The 19,827-nt window shown below is 49.6% G+C and overlaps 1 protein-coding gene across 2 annotated transcripts in view; it reads right to left on the bottom strand.

Annotated features, from left to right (window-relative positions):
* Window positions 1–19,827, bottom strand: part of UNC13A (unc-13 homolog A) — a 112,250-nt gene that overhangs the window by 4,367 nt on the left and 88,056 nt on the right. For both annotated transcript variants that reach the window (XM_006147128.2, XM_027771300.1), the window contains 10 exons: window positions 19,697–19,785; window positions 17,126–17,278; window positions 15,295–15,418; window positions 14,084–14,089; window positions 11,980–12,018; window positions 10,267–10,296; window positions 7,202–7,258; window positions 6,725–6,805; window positions 5,682–5,829; window positions 150–242 (listed from right to left, as the gene is read on the bottom strand). In XM_006147128.2, the coding sequence (XP_006147190.1) occupies window positions 150–242; window positions 5,682–5,829; window positions 6,725–6,805; window positions 7,202–7,258; window positions 10,267–10,296; window positions 11,980–12,018; window positions 14,084–14,089; window positions 15,295–15,418; window positions 17,126–17,278; window positions 19,697–19,785 (820 nt within the window). The remainder of the gene's footprint in view (window positions 1–149; window positions 243–5,681; window positions 5,830–6,724; window positions 6,806–7,201; window positions 7,259–10,266; window positions 10,297–11,979; window positions 12,019–14,083; window positions 14,090–15,294; window positions 15,419–17,125; window positions 17,279–19,696; window positions 19,786–19,827) is intronic.

Raw genomic sequence — 19,827 nt, 5'->3', positions numbered from 1 at the left:
TTATTTTTTTTAAAAAATAAAAAAAAAAAAAAAAAAAAAAAAAAAAAAAGTTTTTTTTTTCTTGTTTAAGCCAGTTTAAGTTTTGTTTCTGTCTTAGAATCTAGTGACTCTTGGCTGATGCATGCTTCATCCTGTGTCACACCACTCACCTTTCACAGTGACCTTGTGTTCCCCAGTTCCTGGATGAGTGAAGAGCTCAACGTGGACAGAAACTTCACCCACAGGGTCTTCGACACCTGAGCCTGGGCGGGGCAGGGGAGGATGTTTGGTGTGAACTCTGTCTTTCCCACCCACCAGGAGAGACCTTGACTACCTTCCACCCACCATGTGCTGGCGGCACCAGGTCTTCAGCCTTGACAGGGAGGCACTGAGAGGGGCCAGGATGGTAGTACTATGGGGAAGCCAAGAATTCTGAGTTTTGGCCTTAGGGTGCCTTTGCTATGTGATCCCAGGTACATCCCTTAACTTCTCTGAGCCGAATGCATCTGCTTCCATTTTCTCATTCTGCTGACCACCTGGCTGTCAAAATTCAGTCTTCATCTGACTCTACATCTCAGCAGCCTCTGATCCTCTCCAGCCTCTGTGCCTCTTTTGGCTGCAACAAGGTCATGTTTTCTAGATTTTTATCCTACATCTGTGAGGTCTTCAAATATTCATGGAAAATGAGTATTAGGAGAGAGCTATGCTGAGCCAGTAGGTGCTGTGGAAGTTAAGGTGATTGGATCCACATGGCCGATATTGTGGTTCAAGTCCCAGGCCCAGCAACCTGAGAATCACATTGAATGCATGTGTGTGCATGCCCAAAATTCCAAGAGGAGAAAGGATTGCTGCATGACCATTCCCCCGGGGAGTGATTTCTCACTTTCCCTCTCTCTCTTTCTCTGGCAAGTGCATGTGTCCTATAGCAAACTAACTAATTAACTAACTAAATAAATAAAATTACAGGGCCAGGAGATGGCATGATGGTTAACACGCTGGACTTTCACATGGCTGACAATGGTTCAGGTCCTGGACCTGGTGGCTTGCTTTCACTCCCCGATTCCCACCCATCTCCCTCTGGCAAATGAACATGCCTTGTAGCAAATTTTAAAAAAATAATAATGATGACAAATAAAATAAAATTCTTTTTAAAAAAATAAAGTTAAGGGGCCAGCAGAAAGAGTAGAGATTAAAGTGCTAGACTCCCATATGGCTGACCGTAGTTTGAATCCTGGACCCAGTGACTTGAAACTCATGCTGGGCACATGTGTGTGCATGCCCAAAATCCTGAGAGGAGAGTGGGAGAGAAAAGATTGCAACAATGCCATTCCCACTGAGGATTGATTTCTCACTTTCTCTCTCTCTGTCTCTCCAGAGATCACATGTGTCCTATAGCCAAAATCTCTATAAGCAAACAAAAAATGTAATAGAATAATTCTAAATATATATATGTGTGTGTGTGTATGTATATGTATGTATCTGTATATATATATATATATATATACAGAAAGAGCAGGACCAGCAGATGGTGTAATGGTTATGTTGCCGGACTCCCACATAGTCAACTGTAGTTTGAGTCTTGGACCTGGCAGCTTGAGACGCATGCTCATGTCTCTCTGTTTTTGTCTCTCCAGTGAACACATGCACCCCATAGCAAAAATCTCTCTAACAAAGAAAAAAAAAGAGCTATGTATAGATTTCAATTTTATTTTATTTTTATTTATTTATTTATTGCTATAGGGTGCATGTGCTTACTGGAGAGAGATAGACAGTGAGAGGGAAAGTGAGAAATCACCCCCCAGGGGGATGGCCACGTCACATCCCTTCTCCTCCATTCCCATCTTGGTATCTTGGGTATGCACATACAAGTACCTGGTGTGATTCTGAAGCCACCTGGTCTGGGACTCGAACCACAGGAGTCCATGTGGGAGTCCAGCAACTTAGCTGCTATGCCATCAGGTGGTCCCACTCTTTTTTTTGTTTCTTTTTTTAGAGGTTTTTGCTATAGGTGTGTGCACTCACCAGCCAAAAAGAGACAGAGAGACAGAAAGTGAGAAATCACCCCCAAGGGGGATGGTCACACCGCAATCCCTTCTCTTTTTTCCTCTTGGGATCTTGGGCACACATACACACGCACCTGGCGTTAAGTTTAAGCCACCGGGTCCGGGACTTGAACCATGGTTGACTACGTGGGAGTCCAGGGACATAGCCATTACGCTAACTGCTGGTCCCCCTACTCTTTCTTTCCTTAACTCCAATCCAGCCCCCAAGGGCCTCTTTGCTGTTCCTCAACACACCACGATCATTCCACCCCTTCCTGAAATGATTTTCAGGGCCGTCTTTGCTTTTCCCTGCCCCTATATCCCTCCTAGTACAGAATCTCAAGTTTCCATTGGTATTTGCTCCCACCCTCAGCTCAGTCCTGTGGCTCAGGGAGAGTGGATTTCATCCCGAGCTTCGGGATAGCTAAATACACTGCAGTGGCCCAATCAGAGCATCCGTTCTCCTGGTTGCTGTGATTGGCTCAGGGCTAGTCATGTGACCCAAGCTGGGCCAATAGGATAGGAGTCTGGGACTTTGGTGGGAACTGTTGGGAAAATTCTTCCTCTAGTGTTAAACTGGTTATCTCTGCCCCATGGCGTGCTCAATGGAGGCTGGAGACCCTGGATCCAGGTATTTCTGATGCCGGATCAACCTGAAATCTTTTTATTCTGGAGCCAACCACTGTCGCTTGACTCAGGGTAAGGTGTTCTTCAATTTCTAGGCATTACAGGAGTCCTGAATGTTTGGTTCTGACGCCACTGAAGGGACAGCTTAAAAGCTTCTGCCTTGGACCTTACCCTGGTCTTGGAAGGGCATCTTGCTAGGCCTGTGACCTGTGACCGCCAGCACCCCCACCAGGCTCCTCCCCAGCCTCCCCCACACCCCTGCAGCCCCCTACTCCTGGAGCACCCCATGCACAGTCGAGAGGAATGGGGGAGAGTTGAGGTGGGGGATAAGGGAGTGGTAGGTCAAAGGTTGATCCAGGTAACATCCAGATGGTCAAGAAGTGAGTGAGGGTCTGGGAGCAGAAGGGTGTGGAGGACCCCGGTGACCCTGGGACTGGGGCGAGTACCCCTTGGTCTTCGGCGCCCATCCCGGACTGCCCTCCTTGCGGCCCCACCCCCACCAGTCACATGCTCAGCCTCGCCTCCCCCACCCCAGGCTGATGTTCAACAGCAAGCTCAATCCGGGGTGCCAGGGGGGAGTCGGAAGTGGTGGGTGGGTGAGGGGTCAGACCAAGGCCAAAGCTAGTAAGAAGGGGGTTGGGGGGCAGTGCCGGGCACCCCCATCCCGTGGTTTGCTGGCTCCATGGGGAAGGGTCTTCTGTGGGCCTTTCAGTGCTTCCCTGGCCCCGCTCCCCGCTCCCCACTAAGTCCCGGGTCCCCCCTGCAGGGATAACTCCTTGGGCAAGCAATTTCACCTCCTTTGATACTCAGAATCCTCATCTGTGGAATGTGGGACCCCTCATGGAGCAGCTGGAGAAAACTTTTAGAGATTCCCAACTTTTAGACCGGCACAGGGTTTGACCCAGAGAGAGTTCAAGCCTGATCAATGTGCAGGTGTTTTCTGCTCTGGGAAAGTGACATAATGAATAATAATAATAGTACCAGGACCAGCAGAGGGCCCAATGGTTATGCTGCTGGACTCCCACATGGCCGACTGTGGTTCGAGTCCTGGACCTCGTGACTTGAAAATCATGCTGAGTGTGGAACCAGCAGTTGGCATAATGGTTATGTCGCTGGACTCCCATGTAGTTGACCGCTGTTTGAGTCCCGGACCCGGTGGCTTAAACTCACGCTAGGTGCATGTGCGTGCGTGCCTAAGATCCTGAGAGGAGAATGGAGGAGAAGGGATTGTGGTGTGGCCATCCCCCCTGGGGGGTGACTTCTAGCTTTCTGTCTCTCTCTCTGGCGAGCTCAGGTACCCTAGAGCAAAAATCTCTCTAAAAACAATAATAATAACAGTACCAATGAAGCACTGGTATTATGAGCTTCTTCTGTGCCACAGATTGCTATACATTTAATCCCTTTAATCCTAAAAATAAATAAATAAAACGGCCTTAACTGAGCCCATTTTTCAGATGGGAAAACTGAGACCCATGGAGGTGGATTCTTGCCCAAAGTACCCAGACAAGGAGGAGCTGAGCTCTAAACTCAGCCATAAACCTCACAGGTGCCCCTCAGAGGGGGGTCCCAGGATCTGGTTTAAAAGATGCAATCCCCAGGGACCAGTTGTTGAGCTCCCACATGTCTGACAGCAGTTCGAGTCCCAGACCCGGTGGCTTGAAAATAATACCAGGTGCTTGTGTGTGCATATCCAAGATCCTGGGAGGAGAGTGGAGGAGAAGGGATTGCGGCGTGGCCATCCACCGAGGGTGATTTTTTTGCTTTCCTTCTCTCTGAATCTCTCTCTCTCTCCAGCGAGCGCACACGCCTAAGGCAAAAACCTCTTTAAAAAAAAAATGCAACCCTAGAAAAAGGGATTCTGACTCAAATCGCTTGGACTTCCCCATGTGGAACCAGCAAGCCGTCCTTCCCCCTCGCCCGCCTGGGCCCTCCAAGCTGGCCAGGCCTGGGCGGGGGCCCTGCAGGCCCAAGAGGCAGAAGGACCAGCGTTTTACTAGCCGGGCTGGGAGGGGTGCAGGCACCGGGCACCGGGCGCCGCTCCGGGGACACCAAAAGCAGGGAGGACTCAGAAGGAAAGTGGAGCTCAAAGACCCCACCCCCGTGTTGGGATCCATGGCAGCTCTCCTCGCGCCCCCCCTGCAGGAGCAAAGCCCGCCCAGCATCTTTCCCTTATCCGCACCACCTTACGACCCGTTTTAAAAAGGAGAGTCCTCCCCCCCACCTCCCGGGAGGGGACAGGGGACACAGGAGTCCTGCCCTCCAGCCCCAGCTTCTGTGTGCGAGCTCACAGACAGGAGACAAGCAAAAGGCAGAAAGAGAAAGCGAGTGAGAGAATTTGAGAACCGGAAACTCCCCACCCGATCCCCCTTCCAGGTCTGAGTTCCTCCCACCTCTGGGGCTGCCAATCATTCCTTAGTCCCTCCCACCCTGTGGGCTGTCAATCATTCCTTAGCTCCTCCCACCCTGCGGGCTGTCAATCATTCCTCAGCTCCCCCATCCTGGGGGTTGTCAATCATTCCTTAGCTCTCACCGAAGTCTCCACCCAGGTGATTTCAACCACTCCCTGCGCTCATGACGTCAGCGTCCCCGCTTGGCGGCGGGGGGGAGGGGGAACCTCAATCATTCTTTGGCTTCCAAGTTAACAGAGGCCCCGCCCACCCTAAGCTGTCAATCACTTCCTAGTTCCCTATGTCGCTTAAATCCCTTTCCCAGAGGTCACAAGTCTCACTCCTAGGAGTTGTCAGTCACTCTCCGATCTTAATTATTGAAGACGACCCGTCCCAAAGCTGCCAATCACCTCCCGCTCCTATGACATCACATGCCTGCCGACCACCCAGCCCTGTGACGTCAAGGCCCCGCCCCCACGAGCTGTCGATCACTCAGTGGTCAGATGACTTCGTAAAACTCGGGTGCACCGAGGACCCGGGCGTCTTTTCCTATTCGTTCCTAGCCCATGACGTCACGGGGGTGTGAACAAGTGGAATCTGCGCAGGCCCGGGCTGGGGCGGGAGGTGACGCTTGCAGCGCCCTTACCCTGGGCGGATTGCGTCTGCACGAAGGTCTTGATGAGCAGGTCGGTGGCCTGCGTGTAGAGCGACAAGGCGTAGCGCAGAGACTGCAGGTCCGGACTTTTCTCCAGGAAGGTCTTTTTGAGGCCCACGCCACCCGCGTGGAAGTATTGCTGCAGGGAATGGGGCGGGGGGGCGGGATGTTTTCTCTCCTCCCCTTGCTGCCCTTCCTTGCCGAGATGCACTGAATGATCGCGGGATTTTCAAAACACCCAGGTCGGATCCTGCTACCTCCCCATCTCCACTTCAGCCCCAAACCAGCCTGTGGCTCCCAGCACCCTAGGAGTTAACACCCATATCTCAGGCCCCTCTCAGCCTTCTCTTCAACTGACTTATCTAATCATTCCTGCCTGGGCCTTTGCACTTACTGGTGAGGTGGGCTTCCTGGTCCCTGTGCCCCTGTTTGCTTTGCTTGATGAACTCCTATGCATTCCTCAAAACCCACCTCCCATATACCCTCCATATACCCTCCAGAAAGCCCTGGATGGTCTCTCTCTGGGCTCCCCTAAGCCTCCATCTTTTTTTTTCTCTCATTTTTAAATGATTTATTTAATTATATATATTTTTCTCTGACAATTATCTAGTTTATTCATTCATTTTTAAAAAGTTATTTATTTTATTTTATTTATTCATTCATTTATTTTAATTTGGCCAGAGAGAGACAGAGAGAGAGAGAGAGATGGGAAGTAAGAAAGCAAGTCACCAGGTCTGGGACTCGAACCATGGTTAGCCATGTGGGAGTGTCCAGCACCTTAACCACCATACCACCTGCTGACCTTCAACCTCCATCTTTCCCTCTTCATTAAGTCCAATCATAAAAGGCAGAGGATGTCTGTACTGAGCTGGGACTTCTGAAGGCTCTGGTATCAAATAGCTTAGCTTTGGCACAGAAGGGAGAATCAGGGAATATTTATAAATGGAATGAATTCATGTGGGTTGGAGTTGAGCCTAGATTCATGTCCACATAAGCCACATCCTCTTTCCACTCCACCTGGGATGGTGTCTCACCTTGATAGTGTCCAGGGCCAGCTCGACCACTGCACACTGCTTTGGGGTCAAGCTCTTGGCTTCTTCTCGTACCATGTGGTCCTGGGTGGATGGAGAAAGGGGACAGAGGGTCATACCAGGCCCCATCTTTGGGATCTACCTATCTAAGGGTCTCATCCCTGTTAAACTTGGAGGATTTGGATTGAAGGTCTGTCTTTTCACCATTCCAGCACCCAGCATGTTTTTGGCACAGAACAGGAACTCAGTAGATACTTGTCAAGAATATTATTTGCACCTTGATCAAGCCATACCTGAAGCTGAACCATGCACATCTTTCCAACACATCGGAGCAAATAACCTGAGCTTGTCAGTGAGGGTTTCAGCAAATAGGGGTTCTGTCCCTTGAGACTGCAAGGTATGTCATGATCTTGGGATCTCTCCTCCCTCTGCCTCTGCCCAGTAATTTCCTATCTCTCCCACTCTCACCCCTCACCTTACCTTGAGTTTGGACAGCTGACCCAACTCCTTGGCTGCATTGAAAATCATCTGGGTCCCCTGTAGGTAATAACAGAGACAGCCAGGGTGAGGGTGGGAGTCATCCAACCCAGTCCCCAAGCACCCAAGTGACACCCTAACCCTAGACCCCAAATTGGTTCTTGTCCAAAGGCTCTGGGCAGGGAAATGGCTGTGTCCTGGGGCAGAGGTCTGGAGCTCCTAGAAAACGTGGAGGACAAGAAATCCTTGTCTCTGGATATCCAGGTCCCATGGAAGACACTACTTGCTTAGCCATTCTAAGCCTCAGTTTCCCCATCTTTTTTTAAAGAGGGTTTTGCCATAGGGCGCGTGCGCTCACCAGACAGACAGAGACAGACAGAGAGACAGAAAGCGAGACATCACCCCCAGGGGGATGGCCACGCCGCAGTCCCTTCTCCTCCATTCTCCTCTCAGGATCTTGGGCAGGCACGCACACGCGCCTGGCATGAGTTTTAAGCCACTGGGTCCGGGACACGAACCATGGTCAACTATGCGGGAGTCCAGCAACATAGCCATTATGCTAACTGCTGGTCCCAGTTTCCCCATCTTGATGGGGAAAATCATGTCCGTGTTTGCAGCTTAGATGAGACTAAATGTCTTTGCTCGGCGTTCACTACAAGCAGGTTTTTAAGGAAGACCAGGTCCCAGCGTCCTCTTTCACTGTGCTGGGTGACTTCAGCCATGCCCCTGACCCTCTCTGAGCCTTTTTTCTCAAACCTCACAATGTCCCTGGGTTTGTGGGACAGAGAATAGAAACAGGTAGGGATTGGTCTGTGAGGGGCAATGGATGGGGGAAGCCCCAAACTGCGGCGTGAACCCTGAGTTAATTAGGGTTAACCATGAATAGGGCTGGGTCAGGAAATGACTTTGGTGGAAAACCCTCCCTTTTCCCTCCCTCTGTGTGGAGAGAATTTCACTTATAATCTTGGGGGGGGGGGTGCTGTTCGTCTCAACTTTTTTTTTTTATAATAATGAATGAGGTTTATTTCTAAGCAGAATATGAGTGACCTAAGCCCGGAAAGGAGGCAAAACATGCCTTTTTCCAGTCTCACTTTTTAAAGAATCCTCCCCCCAACACTGGCTCCATACACACCTCCCACCGCCCCCCCCCCCCCAAAAAATAAAAACCAAAAAAAACAGACATTGGTGAGAGCCGATGTGGTTATGGCTCTGACAAACCACGTGGGCCTGGGTTCAAATTCCAGCTCTGCTGTGTGGCCCTGGGCAAGTCACCCAACCTCTCTGAGCCTCGGTGTTGCCATTTAGATGGGAAAACTTTATCCGCCATGTGGCTTAGTCAGGACTAAGCATGTCTTTACTTAGTGTTCATGATATACCAGCTGGTCTCAAAGTTCTGGGTGATGCTGAAGGGGACAAGGTCCAACTTCATCTCTCTATGTGCCAGGTGACACCAGACAGGTCCAGAACCTCTCTGATCCTTGGGTCTTCCTAGGTCGGACAAGGGTACCCACACTAGCTTAGAGGGTGGGCTAGAATGCTGTACTGATGAGGGACAGTCTTGCATTACTGGTCCTGGGGTGGCTTGGGGATCCCCAGTGGGGCTGGGTGGGGAGAGGGAATATTTAGAATGACATTCCCAGCCTTCAAGCTGGCCAGGGCAAGCCAGACACCTGCCAGTAACATGTTGCAACATTTTTTTTTTCAGTAGGATGTTTGCGCATGCTGGAGAGACAGAGAGACAGAGAGAGAGAGGGAAAGTGAGAAATCACACCCCCCCCGGGGGGGATGGCCACGCTGCAATACCTTCTCCTCCATTCTCCTCTCGGGATCTTGGGCACGGACGCACACGTGCCCGGCAGGTCCGGGACTTGAACCGCGGTCGACTACATGGGAGTCCAGCGACATAGCCATTATGCTAACTGCTGGTTCCCCCTTCTCTTGGTGTTTTGAGCACGCACACACATACACACATGCCCAACATGATTTTCTCTCTCTCTTTTTTTTTTTTCATCTTAAGGTTTTTGCCACAGGGCACATATGTTTGCCAAAGACAGAAAGCGATGGTGAGAGGGAAAGTGAGAAATCATCCCCCAGGGAGGATGGCCGCACTGCAATCCCTTCTCCTTCATCATCCTCCTAGGATTTGGGGCATGCACGCACACACGTCTGGCCTGAGTTTCAAGCCATCAGCTATAGGACTCAAACTGCAGTCAACCAACCATGTGGGAGTCCAGCACCTTCCCCACCATGCCACCTGCTGGCCCCCTGGCATGCTTTTTAAGCCACTAAGTCTGGGACTTGAACCCGTACAGTCAGCATGTGGGAGTCCAGTGCCTTAACTTCCAAGCCACCTGCTGGTCCCAATTCTTATCCTATTGTTATTCTTTTTTTTTAAAAGAATTATTTATTTAATTTTATTTGTTCATTCATTTATTTTAATTTGATCAGAGAGACACAGAGAGAGAGCGACAGAGAGAGAGACAGAGAGAGAGAGAGACAGAGAGAGAGAGAGACAGAGAGAGAGAGAGACAGAGAGAGAGAGAGACAGAGAGAGAGAGAGACAGAGAGAGAGAGAGACAGAGAGAGAGAGAGACAGAGAGAGAGAGAGACAGAGAGAGAGAGAGACAGAGAGAGAGAGAGACAGAGAGAAAAAGCAAGCCACCAGGTCCAGGACTTGAACCATGGTTGGCCATGTGGGAGTGTCCAGCACCTTAACCACCACACCACCTGCTGGTCCCGCTATTGTTATTCTTTGCAATTCCCTGAGGTGGTCACGAAGCACAGTTACCCAGGACCTCAGCTGTCTGGGCTTCAGTTTCCCTACTGCACCCACTTGAGTCTGGCAGGAAGCAGGAGCCCTCCTGGGCACCCTCCACCCTGCCCACCATCCCACCATCCACCCCCACCCAGCCCCACGAGCAAGCCAGACAGACAAAGGAAGAAGAGACCAACAGACAGGTTCACGATACGGCCCCCGGATGGCACGGACCACAGAGGTAGAAGGAGGCACAGAGGCAGGGGCAGGGGAGGGAGTAGGAGCCAGACAGACAGTGAGAGGTCGGTCTTACGTCTGAGTGGCTTGGCAATTTCGCCCTGCCCTGTGGAGAGAATCAGGCAGAGGTCAGAGTTCCGGTGGCTGCTGGGAGAATTAGTGTGACTTCCCTGACCCCTCTTAGCACAGTCCCACTCTCCAGCCCACCAGCTCCCTCCCAAATCCTGGATCTAAGGCCAGCACCCTCCCAAGCTAGGCGCCTTGACTTGTCCCCCAGTAGGGGATTTGGGACCAGTCTTTTTTATTTTTATTTTTATTTTTTTACTTGCAGCATGTCCTAGGAGTGCCCAGGACCTGAGGACAGGTGCCCAGACCCACAGTCAGCCTGCCCCTAGTGTATGTGGCACTTAGGGAGAGGGAGAGAAGGGAGAGACCTCCGAGTCTCTCTCCTCCCCCCGTCCCTAAGACCGTACCTGGCAGGCCTGACACTGCAAGGGACAGACTAACAGCTATACTTCAAATACACTGAACATATAGACACACACCCGGGCACCTCCACGCATGTGCAGAAAGTGTATGCATAGTCACACCCAGATCAACACGGAAATACAGAACTACATGTAGCAGAACGCACACACTAAAACACACAAATGCATTCGTAAACGTGTGTCTGTGTATGCACAATCACACACACACCCTTGCCTCCCTAAGGGTGCACATGCTTGTTGCTATATATGTATATGTGTATTTTTTTTTATGTTTTTGCCATAGAGTGTGTGTGTTTGCCAGAGGAAGACAGAGAGACAATGAGAGGGAAAAGTGAGAAATCACCCCCTAGTGGGGGATGGACACACTGCTGTCCCTTCTCTTCCAGTCTCCTCCTGGAATTGTGGGCATGCACACACAAACACACTGACACACAGTGTGAATTTCAAGCCACTGGGTTCAGGATTCGAACTGCAGTCGGCTATGTGGGAGTCCAGTGACATAACCGTTATGTCACCAGCTGGCTTCAAGATGGGTGTGCTTGGGTACAGTGCCTGGACTATCAGATGTGCTCTGCAAAGGGCTGGCTCAGTGATCAGGAAGCTCTATGACCCACGATCAGAAAGCTAAGGTCCTGCTTGTGGGTATGTGGCTGCATCTTTTTTCTTTTTTTGAAAGTTTTTTGCTATAGGGCGCGTGTGCTCACCAGAAAGACAGAGAGAGATAGAGAGACAGAAAGCGAGAAATCACCCCCCAGGGGGGACGGCCACGCTGCAATCCCTTCTCCTCCATTCTCCTCTCAGGATCTTGGGCACACATGCACACACGCCCAGCGTGAGTTTAAGCCACTGGGTCCGGGACTTGAACAGTGGTTGACTACATGGGAGTCCAGTGACATAGCCATTACACTAACTGCTGGTCCCTCTCCTCTATTTCTCTTCTTGGGATTTTGGGCATGCACACACATGTGTCTGGCGTGTTTTCCAAGTCACCAGGGCTAGGACTTGAACCACACAGTTGGTCATATGAGATCTAGCTGCCTTAACCCACACCATTGACTGGATTTAGTTTTTTCATAATATGCATTTTCCACAAGATTTTGGAAGACCCCCTCATACACTTCGTGTTATGTGCCTGGGAAATCACCTCATTTCTGACATCTGGCTTTGTAGAGCTTGGTTAGAAAATCCACCTCCTACCCATGACCCTCTGTTGATCTTTCTGTCCATGCACACAGACAAACAAACACACACATGCTTAGACACCAGAGCTGGGGGCCTCAGTGACATGAGGCCCTCATTACCTTTTCTAATCCCTTGCCATGTTTTCTCAAGAGGGTGCCCTGCAGAAATAATTTCACAGGGTGATCAACCTGGCAAGCAGTGCAGGGTGGAAACCGGAGACGCTCATACATGTACTTGTTGCAGTAGGGAAACCTACAGTGTACTGGGGCACCTGGTAACTGGGCTGCATGGAGACAGTGTGTGTATGCCTTAATGACTAAATTTCAAAAGGTGTGAGAGTCCAAGAGACTGAAAAGAGAAAGAGACAGAGAGACAGAAATGCACAGCCAGAGAGAAAGTGAGAAGTCACTGCCAAAATATATTCCATTTACATTTAGTGTACAGATGAGGTTCTTGGTTCTTGGGTTAACAGAAGAGTAAATGGGTTCCATATTCAGACAAATGTAAATTTGAATCTTGACTCTAGCATATATTTACTCTATGGATTTGAACAAGTGACTCCTGTTCTCTGAATCTCACCTTCCCTCATCTACAAAATGGTAATAACATCGACCTCAATCAAAATATTGCCTTGAAGGTGAGCTAAAACAGTAGCTACAAAAAAGCCTGGCATATACAGTCACTAGTAATTGTAAATTATTTTTATCTCCCTGCCTACAAATGTTTTGCTGTGATTAGGTACACCGCCACCAGGTGGTTACAGTCAAAGACCCAGGCTGTAGCCACTGAGAAGTGAAATAGACACTTTTAAACTTTTTAAAAAAAGGCTTTTGACATTGGGCATGTGCACCCACTGGAGAGACAGACAGAGATAGAGAGAGAGAAAATGAGAAATCACACCCCAGGGGGTTGGGGGATGGCCACACCACAATCCCTTCTCCTCCATTCTTCTCTCAGGATTTTGGGCATGTATGTACACACACTTGGTGTGATTTTCAAGCTGCTGGGTCTGGCACTAGAACTATGGTCAGCCATGTGGAAGTCCAGTCCCTTAACCACTATGCCACCTGCTGGCTTCATACTTGTAACAGCCTCATCTTACCCAAAGAGGTGGATGGAGACCTGAAGTGGTTTGATGGACATGACTCTGACCTTACAACTGTCTGCAAACTGCCCTCCACCACCACCACCAGCTCTGATTTTGTGAGCCCTGCCTCTGGGCCCATCATTGAGACAAGCTTTAATGAATCATCCCATTTGATTCTAACAACAGCCCTTAAAGAGTTGTTGCAATCAATCCTTTTTTTTCTTTTTTTTTTTTTTAAGTGTAAGGAAAAGGTAGTTTATTAAGTAAGAGTAAAAGTACACTCCTGAGAGGTAGGAGTGGGCCTAAGCAAACAAAAGGTAGCTTAAAAGGCTCCCCACCCCACTCCCTTTTTTTTAAGAGATATTTTTGCTATAGGGTGTGTGTACTTGCCAGAGAGATAAAGAGAGACAGAAAGTGAGAAATCACCCCCCAGGGGGATGGCCACATCACAATCCCTTCTCCTCCATTCTCCTCTTGGGATCTTGGGCACACATGCACTCACACCCAGCATGAGTTTTAAGCTGCCAGGTTCGGGACTCGAACCACAGTTGACTACATGGGAGTCCAGAGATTACAATCATTACACCACGCAGGGCCCAATGTTTTGCATTTTCCAGACAAGGAAAAGGTGGGGAGGTAAAGTGACTTCTCAAGGTCACAGGGAGTGGCTGGACTAGGATTCCCCCCTTCCAGTCTGCCTGACCCTCAAACCCACCAAGTCAGCTCCCACCTGGGCTTCTGTGTGTCTGTGTGAACAGCAGGAGCTGGGTGGACAGGGTGGGTGAGGGCCAGAAAAAACAAATCAGGCTTCAGGACAGACAGAAGTGGGGCCTTGCTCTGGGGAGTGGAGTAGGGACCCACGTGATGAGAGTCTCCAAGGGGAGACCTGAGGGGTCTCCTTGACTTTGAACCTCGTTAGAGCTTGGGGAGAGACCCCCCCCAAGAGACAGGAGTGAAGGTAGATTCTAACCAAAGGGCAAGACAGATGCTAAGGGTCAACTCTGGACAAGGGCCCAGAAGAGTGGCCTTCTCGGTACTTAGAAACGCTGGGTAGGGAAGGGGTGCAGCCACAAGGTGGGCCGAGTCCAGACACAGAGCGGACGGACAGACAGACGGATAGACGGGCCTCTACTTACGATCATCTGTCAGCCATGATGGGGGCGGGGCATGGGGGAGGGGGGAATAAGGCACCATGAGTCTCCAGGGGTGGGAGAATGAGGCTAGGGAAGGGGGTGAAGACGGCACCGAGGGGAGGACCCCCCTGCCCCAGCTCAGCCCAGTGGAGCAGGAAGGCTGGGACCTTGGAGGCATCCCTACCATCCTCGTCTCTCTGAAGCCCACCCACTCTTCCCAAGCCTCCCTTGTCCACCCAGGAATGTCCTCCCACTCCTTGAGCACTGTGTCCTCAACCTCAAGTCATCACTGTCCTCAAGGGTTCCAATGCCTCCTGGAGGGACCCACACTCAGGGACCTACAGATGCCTGGGTTCCTGTCCCTGACTGGGTGGCTTGATCCCTAGAAATGAGGGTCTCTGGGCTATTCTCAGAAGGTTCTCAGCCTGCAGGGTGTTGGTATGGGGATGACCTCTGACCTCTGCTTGACCTCTCTGACTCTGGATCATCTTCATGACCTCTGACTGAACTGGGGGAGCCCTTTGCCTCTGGTCTCAATCTTTGAAGCCCATGGTGTCTCCCCTCTGTCTCTTGATTGATCTTCAAGGTCCTTGGATGACCCCACTGACCCCTATGACCTCCATGACTTGTGGATGGTCTTTCTTTATTTTCTCTCTTTTTAAGATTTTTGCCCTAGGGCACATACATTTGCTAGAGAGAGAGAGACAGTGAGAGGGAAAGTGAGAAATCACCTCCCAGGGGGGAAGACCACGCCACAATCCCTTCTCCTCTGTTCTCCTCCTGGGATCTTGGGCATGCACGCGCATGCGCCCGGTATGAGTTTTAAGCCACCGGGTCCAGGACTTGAACCATGGCCAGCCATGTGGGGAGTCCAATGACGTAACCTCTACACCATCTCTTGGCCCCTAGTGGATGGTCTTGTTCCCTAGGCAGATCTTTCTTTTCTCAGTGCTCTCTGACCTTTGAATGAATGATCCTTTGGCCCATGTGAGACTTGACTCTCTTTCGATATCAGAATAAGCCCAACTGATCACTGAATGACTTCTCTGACCCGTTGATGGTCCCTATCTGTGACCTCTCTGACATCTAACCTCTGGTGGCTTCTATGCCCAGTCAACCTCAATGGCTTTGACCCCCAGAGTGTAGGCACCAAGTTCTCAAGGCTCCCACCGGGGAGGTGACCCATGTCCCCGCTGGCTCCTTGCAGGCCTCACCGTCTGGTCCGTGAGGGGTGGTAGGACGATGGTCTTCTCCATGGTGTTCATGACCAGCTTCCACAACTCCTTCAGCACCCGCTTCAGCACTGTCTTCTCACAGATTTTGGCAAAGAGAGTCAGGCTGGGGACAAGGGGAAAGTCTGAGGGAGGGCCCAGCTGGCCTCAGCCCCCAGAACCCCCTGTTCTGAACACATGGTCACACAGGTGAGAAGGCATTTCGTGCATGTGAAGAGGACACATAGCCTTTACCGGGCCCCATGGGAGATCTGGTGAGGGTAAGATGTGTAGTCATGTGGAGAAGGATGACTTGTGGCTCCACAGTCCAGCAGGGACTGGACTGGAAGGGGCTTCAGTGACTAAGAGGCTTGGGCCTTGGCATGAGTATGTGGGGAGTGAGAAACCATGGAGTGTTCAGGAGAGAGACACAGCCAGACTTTCAAATATAGGGATGAACTGGAACAGGAATGCTGGAGAAGAGACTACAAAGGGATAGAGTTTTGTCCAGGAGACAAAGGAGGGAAAACAGCAAAGAATTCATGACTTGGATGTACAAGAGTTGAAGAAGAGTGGGCAGTCTACCATCATGCATCCACCAAACATCTTTCCTCCAAGTTTCTTTCATTTTCTCTTCATCTCTTTTTCCATCCATCCAACCATCCAACCAACCACCTGGTGTACTCAACAGAGAGTGGGAGGGACAGACACAGAGAGAGGGAGAGAAGAAAGAGCACTCCCCATAGGCCATAGTCATGCCACGATCCCCTTGCCTCCATTTTCCCTCATAATTATCCACCTACTCACAGACCCACCTAATTATCCACCCACTCAGTATTCATGTATCCACTCATACAGTCATCCAACCAACCATCCACCCACCAACCTATTTACTCGCCCACTCACTATCCATCTATCCAAACGTCCACCCATCACTTCTTTATCCACTATCCATCCATTCATCCCATCCATCCATCCATCTAACCAACCATCCATCCATCCACACAACCATTCAACCATCCATCCACTCACCTATTTATCTACCCACTCACTAGCCATTCACTCACTCAAACATTCATCCATGTACCCAACCATCCATCCATCCATCCTCCCATGCATGCAGGTAACCATCTAACCACCCACCTATCTACCCAACAATCCACTCATCCATCCATCCATCCATCCAACCATTCATTCATCAATCCATCCACCTCTTATTCTATGTATCCATCCCTCCAAACATTTGTTCATCATCCAAATATATACTCAATTGTCTATCCGGACATTCTTTGAAACATCTCTTGTCCATCTAACCTTCTAAGTATTTATCTTTTTTTTTTAACTTCTATAGGGTGCATGCACTCACCAGAGAGGGGAAGAGACAGGCACAGAGAGAGGAAGAGAAGAAAGCACCCCCATAGGGCATGGTCATGCCATAATCCCTTTGCCTCCATTTTCCCTCCTTTCAGGATTTTGAGTACTCATGCACATATGTCCAGTGTGTTTTTCAGGTCACTGGGTCCAGGACTCGCACCACTCAGTTAGCCATGTGGGACCCAGGTGCCTTAACCATCAGGCCAGGGGCTGGCCCCTAAACATTTATCTTTTAATCCACACATCCAGTCACCTACCATTCTCATGTCATCTATCCTTCCAGCATCATCTATTCATTTATCCAGATATTTACCCATCAGTTCTCCCAATTACCCATCCATCTTTCCATCTGTTCATGCCCTCCACCTATTCACTCATCCAACCAATACTCAGCAAACATGCCCTCAATGTCCTCTCCTAGTCCCTCCCTGGCCAGCCCAGTCCACCTGGCCCAGCTCACTTGCTGTCCAGCAGGTCCATGATGGGCTGAAGCACGTTGTCAGCATCCTGGGCCACACTGCTGCAGGCACTGGCTGGCACATTGCCTGTTCCCTTAACCTGGCTGAGGATGTCACCCATCTGTTTGACACACTCCTCGATGTGAGGCTGGAAGCTGGGTACATAGAAGGGAGGAGTTTAGACTCTCCTTGTCTCCTAAAGCAGGGGTTACCAATTCCATTCAAGTGCCCTACATTTGTTATGCATGTTATTTCTATTATCATTATACTGGAATACATAAAGAAATCATTATACAACACATCCTAATGCAGTATTGGCAGCCACTCCCCAGTGCTAGCGTCACTGCCTCCGCTCCACCTCAGATCATCAAGCATAGATTTTCATAGAGAGCACACAACCTAGATCCCTCACATGTGCAGTTCACAATAGAGTTTGTCCTCCTATGAGAATGTAATGCCACCACTGATCTGACAGGAGGCAGATTTTCAGTATTGGTCTGTGGCCTGTTCAGAATCAGGCCACACAGCAGATGATGAACAGCAGGCAAGCGAGTGAAGCTTCATCACTCAGTATTTACAGTCGCTCCCCATCACTGGTATCACGCCTGAGCTCTGCCTCCTATAAGACCAGTGGTTGTGTTAGATTCTCATAGGACCACGAGCTCTACTGTGAACTGTGCATGTGTGGGATCTGGGTTGTGGATTCTTTATGAAAATCTAATGCCTGATGATCTGAGGTGGAGCTGAGGCAGTGGTGCTAGCACTGGGGAACAGCAGCCAATACTGCATTATGGTGAGTTGTATAGTGATTTCCTTATGTATTACAATGTGATGACAATAGAAATAAAGTGTACAACAAGTGTAATGCATTTGAGTCATCCAGAAACCAACTGTGTGCTGCTACCCTTTCCCCTGTCCATGGAAGAATTGTCTTCCATGAAATGGTTTGGGGACCACTGCCCTAGAGGACCTTGAGCTTATATCATCAGCACCTGGGAGCCACAATACATAACTGAGCAAGAGTATGGAATAACAACAGCACTATGCTAAGATCTTTTCTTTTTCTTTTCTTTTTTTTTTTCCCCTCTAGGGCATGCACAATTGCTGCAAAGAAACAAAGGCAGAGAGAGAGGATAAGAAAGGAAACGCCCCACATGGAGAATGGCCACTTCACAATGCATTCTCTGCCATTCTCCTCAGAATTTTAGGCACACACGCACACATGCCCTGTGTGCTTTTCAAGCTGCTGGATCCAGCACTTGCATGCTCAGTTGACCATATGGGATCCAATGTCTTTTTTTTTTTTTTTTTAAGATAATTTATCGGGGCTGGCAGGTGACGTGGTGGTAAAAGGCACTGGGCTCTCACATGGATAACTGTGGTTTGAGTCCCAGACCTGGTGACTTGCATTCTCACTTTTTCTCTCTCTCTCTATTTTTTTCTCTCTCTTTCACCCTCTCTGGTTTAAATATAAATAAATACATAAATTAAATTAAACAAAATAATTCTTTAAAAAAGAGTAATTTATTTAATTAATTAATTTATTTATTTATTTGGAGAGTTTTTTGTTTGTTTGTTTTGCTATAGGGTGCGTGTGCTCACCAGACAGACAGAGAAAGAGAGACAGAAAGCAAGAAATCACTCCCCAGAGGGGATGGCCACACCAAAATCCCTTCTCCTCCATTCTCCTCTCACGATCTTGGGCACACATGCACACACAGCTGGCCTGAGTTTTCAGCCACCGGGTTCGGGACACAAACCACAGTCAACTACATGGGAGTCCAGCAACATAGCCATTATGCTAACTGCTGGTCCCTTTATTATTATTTTTTAAATTTGCTATAGGGTATGTGCACTCACCAGAGAGAGACAGAGGTTGAAGGTAGTGAGAAAACAAGCTGCCAGGTCTAGGACTCGAACCACAGTCGGCCATGTGAGAGTCCAGAGCCTTAACCACCACACCACCTGCTGTGCCCAGATCCAATGTCTTAACCTTCATGCCACCTGTTAACCTTGTGCTAAGACCTTTGCATGCATTATTCATTTCATTCTCACAGTCCCACCCAGGTACTATTATTCCTATCTCCACTGTACTGATAAATAAACTAAGGCTCAGAGAGGTCAAGTGGCTTGCTCAAGGCCACACAGTAAGCAGCAAAGCCAGGGTTCTTTGTTTTGTTTTGTTTTTGTTTTTATGGGGGAGAGGTTTTTGCTATAGAGTGCGTGCTCACCAGAAAGACATAGAGAGACAGACAGAAAGCGAGAAATCACCCCCCAGGGGGGATGGCCACGCCACAATCCCTTCTCCTCCATTCTCCTCTCGGGATCTTGGGCACGCACGCACACGCACCCGGGGTGAGTTTAAGCTGTCGGATCTGGGACTTGAACCATGATCGACGACATGGGAGTCCAGCGACATAGCCACGATGCTAACTGCTGGTCCCCAAAGCCAGGGTTTTTAACTCTGAGCCTGAAGTATTTGCCTCTGTATCAGTTGAATGTCCCAATACCCCAGGCTCAGAGGTCTAGGAATTGTTCCCTCCCACTGTCCCCATCCCTAGCGATGCCCCCACCTGGTAGCAAACACCCGGCTGAGCTCATCCAAGACATTGTTGAGTTTCACCTGAAGCTCCTTCAAGATGTCACTGGCCTCAGCATCCAACTAAGGAGGGAGAAGGGATGCCAGATCAGGTTAATTAATATA

The sequence above is a fragment of the Tupaia chinensis genome, unplaced genomic scaffold, assembly GCF_000334495.1.
Source record: "Tupaia chinensis unplaced genomic scaffold, TupChi_1.0 Scaffold000201_1, whole genome shotgun sequence".
In the NCBI taxonomy this organism is placed as follows: domain Eukaryota; kingdom Metazoa; phylum Chordata; class Mammalia; order Scandentia; family Tupaiidae; genus Tupaia; species Tupaia belangeri.
Note: the sequence above shows the minus strand (reverse complement) of the source record. Positions and strands in the feature narration are given on the sequence as shown.